This window comes from Oryx dammah, unplaced genomic scaffold, assembly GCF_014754425.2.
Source record: "Oryx dammah isolate SB20612 unplaced genomic scaffold, SCBI_Odam_1.1 HiC_scaffold_15, whole genome shotgun sequence".
NCBI lineage: Eukaryota > Metazoa > Chordata > Mammalia > Artiodactyla > Bovidae > Oryx > Oryx dammah.
In genome coordinates, this window is record NW_024070199.1 from 48,332,223 (window position 1) to 48,342,634 (window position 10,412).

At 58.2% G+C, this 10,412-nt stretch overlaps 1 protein-coding gene across 3 annotated transcripts in view; it reads left to right on the forward strand.

Annotated features, from left to right (window-relative positions):
* MOB2 (MOB kinase activator 2) overlaps nt 1–4,035 on the forward strand; it is a 52,192-nt gene extending 48,157 nt beyond the window's left edge. For all 3 annotated transcript variants that reach the window (XM_040255399.1, XM_040255398.1, XM_040255400.1), the window contains 2 exons: nt 2,831–2,955; nt 3,195–4,035. In XM_040255399.1, coding sequence (XP_040111333.1) covers nt 2,831–2,955; nt 3,195–3,487 — 418 coding nt within the window. In that variant the 3' untranslated portion in view covers nt 3,488–4,035. The remainder of the gene's footprint in view (nt 1–2,830; nt 2,956–3,194) is intronic.
* Nucleotides 4,036–10,412: the final 6,377 nt, after the last annotated feature.

A 10,412-nucleotide genomic window follows, 5' to 3' on the forward strand; every position in this document is an offset into this window, starting at 1 on the left:
AACGCGCCCGCACAGACGTGGCCCCTTGACGTTTGACAGGAATGAGAAGAATTCAGTGGAGAAGGGATAGTCTTCAACTAATGCTGTTAGAAAAACCAGTCATCCAAATGTCTCCTTCTGCCAGAGTTGACTTGAAGTAAATGCTAACTCTAAATATAAACCATAACACTTTCAGAAGAAAACACAGGAGAAGCCTTCATGATGTAGTACTAGGCTGAGTTCTTGGTCGTGACGTGAGATAGAGTCCATCGATGAAGGAGAGGCAGTAAAGTGGACTTCACCAAAATTCAGAACTTTTGTTCTGAGAAAGACACTGTTGAGAGAAAGGAGAGACAAACCACAGACGAATCCCATATCCAAGAGAGGACTAGTACCTGGAAGGGATGAAGAACCCTCACAGCTCAGTGAGAAACCTGGTTATGACTGGGCAGAGGACACAGACCGGCCACGGGGAGGACCCCGTGCACCCACGGGCAGAGGAGCACCAGGAGCAGGCGGGTTACATGAATTCAGACTCTGCTGGAGAGCGTCTGTTACCTCCCCTCCACGTGCCGACGCAGGTGGAGGGGGTGCCGGTGGGGCGGCCACTCCGGGGAAATCTCGGTGGCGTTCCTGCTGTGGACCTGGCTGTCCTGCTCCCGAGCATCCACCTGAGAGAAATGGGAACTGGAGCTCATAGAGACACCTGCCCAGGAGGGTTTTAGCAGCCTGACCCATGATTGCCCAAACTGCAGGCCACCCAGGTGTGCTGATGGACCAGCACATCCGCACAGGAGTCCATCTCAGTGACGAGAAAGGCAGGGCAGGCGGCAGAGCCGGGCTCCAGACGCCACCTGGAGTGCCTGAGGACGCATTGCTAGCGTGCGGGGGACTGACAGCAGGCCAGGGGCCGGGCTGGGAGCTGTGCCCCATCGTTGTTCCTCTGTTGGGGTTAAAACCCATCAGGCTGCACGCCAAAGCCAGTCAGCTTTACTGTGAGATGGTGCAGAAATAAAACGAGGCCAGAGAAGAGGAATGCTGAACGCGGAGGGTCCCGGCTGCACGGGCAGGGCCGCAGCAGGCCCCGAGGAGCGGGTCTCTCTGGGTTTGGACCTCATGGGAAGGCGTCCTGGTTTCAAGCTGCAGTGGTTTTTCCGACTCTGGCACTGGTGGCCAGGGGCATCAGCACCAAGCAGGGCTGGGGTGTCGCTGGGGTGGTGCTGCCCTGCTCCCTGCACCAGCCCCAGGACCCCAGGGGCCGCTGTGAGGGGAGGGGCGGGTCATCTGTCCTCTCTCAGCGTATCCTCAGGCAGAGCAGGGGCCTGGGCAGGGGGCAGATGGTCAGCAGGGCCACCCTGTGGTGGGGAGGGCTCTGGGTCCTTGCCGGGTGTCTGCTTCCTGGGGGCCTGCAGGAAGCTCGGCCAGCTTCTCAGGGCTTTGACCCACTCTGGGGCCTTGCGGGGCATGCAGGTGCTGGGCTCTGCAGGGCCCACAGTGCTGGGGCAGCCTGGGCGCAGGCATGGCAGGGAGGCCTCACCGAGGTGGAAGTGGCTGGCAGGTGTCATCTGCCTTCTGCAGTGGGGAGGCCGGGGCCTGGTACCCAGTGGCAGTCAGGGCTGTGTTGCCTTGTCCAGAGAGGAGCGGCCTTTTTCCTAGTGGCCTGCCCATTTGTTGTGGGATGTGTTCCCGTCTTGCAGCCTGACCCCAGCCCGACCAGGGGCACAGATGAACTCACAGGCGAAGAGGCTGAGAAGATCCCTGGTTACTGCTAGAGGAGTAGGGGTGGGCAGCAGGGCTGTTCTGAGGTCCCCTGGGCTGTGTCTTTTCTTTCAGCCATGAAATGGAGAGCCTGCTGTCCTGCCAGCAGGTCTGGCCAGGTGTTGGGAGTGCGGGGGTGCCCTGTGGCTGTCACCCAGGGGTGCTTAGTGAGCTCAGGAAGTCAGGGCAGGTTGCTCAGGGCCAGCCTGGGGTCCTGGCCTGCGATAAAGTGGGATGGTGTTGGGGAGAGCTGTCAGTTCTGAAACCCAGTAAAGACAGAGAGAGGGGGTGGGGTGCTGGCGGAGGTCTGCTGGGGCAGGGTTGGCGCCTAGGCTGCAGAAGGGGTGCCCTGGTCATCGCCCACTGACCCAGGCAGCCTGCAGTTCCCCGCTCTCCGCCAGCGGCTCCGTGCAGCCCTCGGCCAGCCCGCCTGCAGGCACAGGGCCCCCTGCTGAGAAGACTGGAGCCCACCTTGGGGCAGGAGGGGAGAGTGGGACTTGGTGGCTGCAGGGGTCCACACCTGGAGGACGGCAGAACAGCAGCGTTAACGTGAACTGGGAGATGCGCCTGGTCTCAGGGCTGGGCTGGGGGTCCGCATCGCCCAACGCCGTGACCCACCCCCACCTGCCAGGGAAGTCTGTGAGGTAGCCAGGGACAGAGGCCCCCTCACCCCAGGCGGCCCAGGGCGCAGGCTTGGCCCATACTGGCGTCAGCAGGAAGCTGCCTCTGGGGTGAGTGAAAGTGTTGTTGCGCGCTCGGTCACGGCTGACTCTCTGCTGCCCGTGGACTAGCCCGCCAGGCTCCTCTGTCCGTGGGATTCTCCAGGCAAGAGTACAGGAGTGGGGCGCCAGTCTCTTCTCCAGGGGATCCTCCCGGTCCTGGGATCTGACCCAGATCTCCCGCACTGCAGGCAGATTCCCTACCATCTGAGCCACCAGGGAAGGCCCGGATCCTGACAAGTCAAGGCAGGGCCTCCGGGAAAGATGGGAAAGCTGTCTGTCACCGTTAACGCAGGGGGAGGTCCCGTGTAGAGCAAAGGGTGAGCACGGCCAGCTGTCCTGGGCCGCCCGTCACCGCGCGCCTGTCCCCACAGACAGTACTACTGGTACGACGAGCGGGGCAAGAAGGTGAAGTGCACGGCCCCCCAGTACGTGGACTTCGTCATGAGCTCCGTGCAGAAGCTGGTGACCGACGAGGACGTGTTCCCCACGAAATACGGTGCGTGGCCCCGCCCCGCCCCGCCCACTCCTGGCTCTGCGCCCTGAGCCGCCAAGTTAGCACGTGGCCCGTGGGCGGCACCATCATCCCGGCCCCTCCTCGCGGGCCCCTGGTCCCAGGCGGGCGGGCGCGCAGGGAGACCTGCGGCGGGGGGAGGGGGGCAGACCCCGCCGCGGGGCCGGGGAGGTGGCCGGGCCGCCGCGGGGCCGGGGTGGTGACGCGGCCGCCCCGGCTCGCAGGCCGCGAGTTCCCCAGCTCCTTCGAGGCGCTGGTGCGGAAGATCTGTCGGTACCTGTTTCACGTGCTGGCGCACATCTACTCGGCGCACTTCAAGGAGACCCTGGCGCTCGAGCTCCACGGACACTTGAACACTCTCTACGTGCACTTCATCCTCTTCGCCCGCGAGTTCAACCTGCTCGACCCCAAAGAGACGGCGGTCATGGACGACCTGACGGAGGCGCTGTGCGGCGGGGGCGGCGGGGACGGGCCGGGCGGGGCGGCGGGCGCACAGAACCACGTCAAGGAGAGGTGAGCCCGGCGGCGCCCGCGCGCCTCCGTGTCTGTGCGCGCCACGGACTCTGGGCGCCCGGACTCTCTGCCGTCGGCCCCAAGAACCTTGGACTCCGCTCGTCCGTGGCAGACACCTCCGGGGCCGCCCGTCCGCGTCTCCCTCTGGGGTCTGCCCCTCCGGGTCTTCCGCGCCCGCCCCGCCCCCGGCTCGGCCTTGGCCTCCGGGGAGACACGCAGCGGGGCGGGGCCCCGCAGGCTTCGCTTCTGCCGCCCTTTGTCTTGGCTCGGGCTGGAGTGGCTTTTAGAGACCCCGGCCCGCCTTTCTCCTCCCTCCGCGCGCGATCTGGACTCTGGCTCAGGGCCGGCTTGGAGGGGCGGGGAGGCCGGGTGCCCGGAGCTCCGCGAGCTGCAATGTCTCCCTCCACTGCCTTCACTGCCCAGGAGGGGAGCGGGGCTGGCCAGGCTCCGGGCTGCGGTGCCCCCGGGGCACGGCCTGTGTGGAGCCGCGGCCCGGGGCAGGAGAGCCTGGCCTCCCTGTGCGGGTGTAATAAAGAGACTTCTCTCAGGTCAGCCCCTGTGTGTGTCCTCAGCGTCTCGGTGCTCCGTGCTCTGGCGGCCTGGCCGTGCGCCCTGCTCCTCACATGGCCCGGGGCAGCGCCCTCCCTTGCAGGCCAGCCCACGGAGCCCTCACTGAACACAGCTGTGCTGGCCGAGAGCAGGTGCTGCGTCCCTGCCGGGGCTCACCCCGGACTCCCCTGCTGCACGTGTCCACGGGTTGCCAGGAGCTGTGGGCAGGGCTGTGTTCTGTGGGTCAAGTCCCCAAGGGTTCTGGACCCTCGGTCTCCCTGTGGTGTGCCCTCTCCGCGCCGGCAGCAGGGACCCTGCAGTGGGCCACAGCCGGCACAGAGGCTCTGCTGCAGGGGCCCCCTCGGGACTGGGCAGCGTCACTTGGCTGGGTGTAGGATAGCTGGGGGTGGTGTGAGCGGCCCTGGGGCTGGTCCAGCCCTCTGTGGGCAGAGACGCGGGGCTCGCGCAGGGCCCTGTGCCTTCTCCAGGTGTTGATTCCTGTCACGCACCCCACCCCGATCCCTTGCCAACCCTGAGTGGCAGTAATGGGCCCCTGGGCCCTGGTCTGACTCCCAGCTCCTGGGGCTCCTATACTCTCCCCGCCAGCCCATGCCCTCCTGACGCTCAGCTTACCTCAAACTTAGTCGTGGCCAGCAGACCCTTCCTCTGCCGCCCTGGCATACCACCAGCCCCCAGGCCTATCGGGGCCACCTGCTCCCTCCACCTCCGGGAAGGACAGGCTCCTGGCTGACCACGCCGCACCCACACACACGCTGCCAAGAGCCGTGCGCGTCTGGGAGGCCACGGCCCCTCCCAGGCCACCCATCCCGCTCACCGCCCCTCTGCCTTCCGGCTCGCTGTGAGCCCTTGGTCTGCAGGCCACATGGGCTGTCCCCCTCCTCTTCTGGGTATGGATCTCTGAAGTAGAGGACGTAGGGGAACTGGACCGTGGCTGACCTGGTGCCCAGGGAGGACCCTCTGGCGGAAGCCGGAGGTGGGCGGAAGGGACCCGGCCTGCTGGGTCCCCAAACGTCCGTGTAGCAGACTCGTGAGCAAGCAGCAGCCAAAGTGTCAAAGGTGCAGCCTGCTTTCTCTGCTGCTTATAGTAAAATACACGTTGAGAGACTGAGAAAGAGATAGTAACAAAAGGAATCAAAACACTTGATGGTCTGAGGTCTCAGCCAAGCCCGACTGCAGAAAGACACGGGACTGAGGAGATTGCCTGTCGGGAAATGCAGCCTAGAGAAAAAGCCAAGGGTTATTGGGCATCCTTTTGCTGGGAATGTAGAACATGAACCAGGGCAGAGATTCCATCAGAGAGTCTTGGAACAGACCTCAGTCGTCCCAGCGGAAGCCAGAAACGGGAAGGATCTCAGGAGGGTCTGAAGGAGCCTCTTGTCTTAGGGACTGAACTCCCACGCCATACCACGATAGCGCCATGGCTCCTGAGAACGTCATTCCGTCAGAAACGCTGCTGGCTTGGACCGAAGGGGCAGAGGGTCGAGTGGGAGGCTGTTGGACTCACAGCTCTCTGGGCCAGATGCAGACTGATGGAACCTCGGCTGAGGACGCTGGCTCCTTTTCTCTCAAGGGTTGAAGAGGGCAGAGGGTCCTGGGGGTGGAGCCCTCAGCCGCGGAGGGCAACTGCCAGGCCTTGCTGCGCACTGGCCTCGGGCTGTGCCGCACTGGACTTTGAAATCCGCCTCCTTCATTTTCTCCCTTTTTGGATGGGAACTCCCGTACCTGGCCTCTTGTACCTGCTCTACTGTTGTATTTTGGAAGTAGGTGACTTCTAGTTTCAAACGCCCATGTGGAAAGGGACAGTTCATATTCCGTGTCTGATGTTAGCTGCTTCAGGTGGTTTAGGTGAGGTTTGGGGTTTGACTTGACCCTGTAGTGGGTTGAGACTTCAGGAAAGGGGTGTGTTTTACACATGAGATGGACATGGAACTTGCTAGGAAGCAGTCTGCAGTGGGCGGAGTCACACACCCTCCCCCCAAAAAAAGCCCACCCCCATGTGCCTGGAACCTGTCGCCTGTTACCTTCCCCAGCAGAGGCGGGCAGCTGCAGATGGAGCGAAGCTTGCTCACCAGCTGGACGTGAGTGGGGAGACTGGGCTGAGTGTGGTCACGGGACTCCTTCAGACCGCGGAGGGAGAACCAGGGTGACACAGCCTAAGAAGGGCTGGCCTGTGCTCCTGGCTCCAGGAATGCAGGAGCCTCCAGAAGCTGACCGAGGGGACATCCCTGGTGGCTTAGTGGTTAAGAATCAGCTTTCACTGCAGGGTAGTTCAGTCCCTGGTCGGCCCCCATGCTGTAGGATGACGGCGCCCACAGGCCTCGACTAAAGAGCCTGCGCACCCCGACGACAGAGACCAGGGCGCCCAAGGGTAAACCAACAAAGGCTGAAAAAAACAGCTGCGGAAGGAAATGGGCCCTCCCCAGGGTCAGCAGAAGTGAGGCCATTTCAGTGAGGCCCCATTCCTAAACTTCAGAACTTAAGGCACGTTTGTATGGCTTCATTTCAGTTCAGTTCAGTCACTCAGTCGTGTCCAACTCTGCGACCCCATGAATCGCAGCATGTCAGGCCTCCCTGTCCATCACCAACTCCTGGAGTTCACTCAGACTCACGTCCATCCAGTGAGTGATGCCATCCAGCCATCTCATCCTCGGTCGTCCCTTTCTCCTCCTGCCCCCAATCCCTCCCAGCATCAGAGTCTTTTCCGATGAGTCAGCCCTTCGCATGAGGTGGCCAAAGTACTGGAGTTTCAGCTTTAGCATCCTTCCTTCCAAAGAAATCCCAGGCTGATCTCCTTCAGAATGGACTGGTTGGATCTCCTTGCAGTCCAAGGGACTCTCAAGAGTCTTCTCCAACACCACGGTTCAAAAGCATCAATTCTTCGGTGCTCAGCCTTCTCCACAGTCCAACTCTCACATCCATACATGACCACAGGAAAAACCATAGCCTTGACTAGACAGACCTTAGTCGGCAAAGTAATGTCTCTGCTTTTGAATATGCTATCTAGGTTGGTCATAACTTTCCTTCCAAGGAGTAAGCGTATTTTAATTTTACGGCTGCAATCACCATCTGCAGTGATTTTGGAGCCCAAAAAAATAAAGTCTGACACGGTTTCCACTGTTTCCCCATCTATTGCCCATGAAGTGATGGGACCGGATGCCATGATCTTCATTTTCTGAATGTTGAGCTTTAAGCCAACTTTTTCACTCTCCTCTTTCACTTTCATCAAGAGGCTTTTTAGTTCCTCTTCACTTTCTGCCATAAGGGTGGTGTCATATGCATATCTGAGGTTATTAATATTTCTCCTGGCAATCTTGATTCCAGCTTGTGCTTCCTCCAGCCCAGCGTTTCTCATGATGTACTCTGCATATATGTTAAAGAAGCAGAGTGACTATATACAGCCTTGACGTACTCCTTTTCCTATTTGGAACCAGGCTGTTCTTCCTTGTCCGGTTCTAACTGTTGCTTCCTGACCTGCATACAGGTTTCTCAAGAGGCAGGTTAGGTGGTCTGGTATTCCCATCTCTTTCAGAATTTTCCACAGTTTATTGTGATCCACACAGTCAAAGGCTGTGGCATAGTCAATAAAGCAGAAATAGATGTTTTTGTGGAACTCTCTTGCTTTTTCCATGATCCAGCAGATGTTGGCAATTTGATCTCTGGTTCCTCTGCCTTTTCTAAAACCAGCTTGAACATCAGGAAGTTCATGGTTCACGTATTGCTGAAGCCCGGCTTGGAGAATTTTGAGCATTACTTTACTAGCATGTGAGATGAGTGCAGTTGTGCGGTAGTTTGAGCATTCTTTGGCATTGCCTTTCTTTGGGATTGGAATGAAAACTGCCCTTTTCCAGTCCTGTGGCCACTGCTGAGTTTTCTAAATTTGCTGGCATATTGAGTGCAGCACTTTCACAGCATTATCTTTCAGGATTTGAAACAGCTCAACTGGAATTCCATCACCTCCACTAGCTTTGTTCGTAGTGATGCTTTCTAAGGCCCACTTGACTTCACATTCCAGGATGTCTGGCTCTAGGTGAGTGATCACACCATTGTGATTATCCAGGTCATGAAGATCTTTTTTGTACAGTTCTTCTGTGTATTCTTGCCACCTCTTCTTAATATCTTCTGCTTCTGTTAGGTCCATACCATTTCTGTCCTTTATTGAGCCCATCTTTGCATGAAATGTCCCTTGGTATCTCTAATTTTCTTGAAGAGATCTCTAGTCTTTCCCTTTCTGTTGTTTTCCTCTATTTCTTTGCATTGATCATTGAGGAAGGCTTTCTTATCTCTCCTTGCTATTCTTTGGAACTCTGCATTCAGATGGGAATATCTTTCCTTTTCTCCTTTGCTTTTCACCTCTCTTCTTTTCACAGCTATTTGTAAGGCCTCCCCAGACAGCCATTTTGCTTTTTTGCATTTCTTTTCCATGGCGATGGTCTTGATCCCTGTCTCCTGTACAATGTCATGAACCTCATTCCATAGTTCATCAGGCACTCTATCTATCAGATCTAGGCCCTTAAATCTATTCCTCACTTCCACTGTATAATCATAAGGGATTTGGTTTAGGTCATACCTGAATGGTCTCCCGGTTTTCCCTACTTTCTTCAATTTGAGTCTGAATTTGGTAATAAGGAGTTCATGATCTGAGCCACAATCAGCTCCCAGTCATGTTTTTGCTGACTGTATAGAGCTTTTCCATCTTTGGCTGCAAAGAATATAATCAATCTGATTTTAGTGTTGACCATCTGGTGATGTCCATGTGTAGAGTCTTCTCTTGTGTTGTTGGAAGAGGGTGTTTGCTATGACCAGTGCGTTCTCTTGGCAAAACTCTGTTAGCCTTTGCCCTGCTTCACTCCATACTCCAAGGCCAAATTTGCCTGTTCCTCCAGGTGTTTCTTGACTTCCTACTTTTGCATTCCAGTCCCCTATAATGAAAAGGACATCTTTTTGGGTGTTCTAAAAGGTCTTGTAGGTCTTCATAGAACCGTTCAACTTCAGCTTCTTCAGTGTTACTGGTTGGGGCATAGACTTGGATAACTGTGATATTGAATGGCTTGCCTTGGAGACGAACAGAGATCGTTCTGTCGTTTTTGAGATTGCATCCAAGTACTGCGTTTCAGACTCAGTGGAATGTGGTCCACTGGAGAAGGGAATGGCAAACCACTTCAGTATTCTTTCCTTGAGAACCCCATGAACAGTATGAAAAGGCAAAATGATAGGACACTGAAAGAGGAACTCCCCGGGTCAGTAGGTGCCCAGTGTGCTGCTGGAGATCAGTAGAGAAATAACTCCAGAAAGAATGAAGGGATGGAGCCAAAGCAAAAACAATACCCAGTTGTGGATGTGACTGGTGATAGAAGCAAGGTCCGATGCTGTAAAGAGCAATATTGCATAGGAACCTGGAATGTCAGGTCCATGAATCAAGGCAAATTGGAAGTGGTCACACAAGAGATGGCAAGGGTGAACGTCGACATTCTAGGAATCAGCGAACTAAAATGGACTGGAACGGGTGAATTTAACTCAGATGACCATTATATCTACTACTGCGGGCAGGAATCCCTCAGAAGGAATGGCGTAGCCATCATGGTCAACAAGAGTCTGAAATGCAGTACTTGGATGGTTTAAGCCCCTAGGTTTTTGATAACACGTTATACCAGCACCGTGTGTAAGACGGGCTATGGAACTCTTACAGGGTCATCAAGGGCCAGAGAGGGTCCACGAAGGCACTGCACCCAGGGCCTGACCCTGTGGACAGGCCTGACCGCAGCATAGACTCTGCAGTCCCACCTGCGCCCTGGGGCCGGCACTTGGTTCCCCACCTTGCTGGGGGACCGTCTCCGCGGCCCCCGCCTACGCAGACACCCCAGCTTTGACGTTCACACCACTTCTCTCTCCTCCCCGCCCTGGCCACCATCTCTGCGCCCTGCCACCTCCACCCTTGCCAAGCCACACCGGGAGACCGAGCTGCTGGGGGTGGGGGTGGGGGTGGGGTGGGGGCGGGCCCGGGAGTGGGGAGGTGTGGGCTGGACCTGGTGGCCGAGGTGAGGCAGGAGTGGGCGCGGATCCGCGGGGGGCGGGGGGCAGTGGGTGGGAGGCGGGCCAGGCCCCTCCCGCGGCCAGCTCTCTGCTCCGCAGCGCCCCCGGAGGCCGGCCGGTGAGAGCGGGGCCTGCCAGCGCCGGGACGCGCCTCTCCCAGCGCGGGCGCCACTGTCGGACTGGGCTCCGGGCAGGGCGCAGGGAGGGCTGGGCGGCTCTGCAGCCACGGCTGGGTGCCCCGCCCACCGGCTCTGCCCCCAGCAGCGCGCAGCGCCCCCGCCCAGGGTTACTCTGGGGGGCAGCACCCACACCGGTTCCTGGGTCACCAG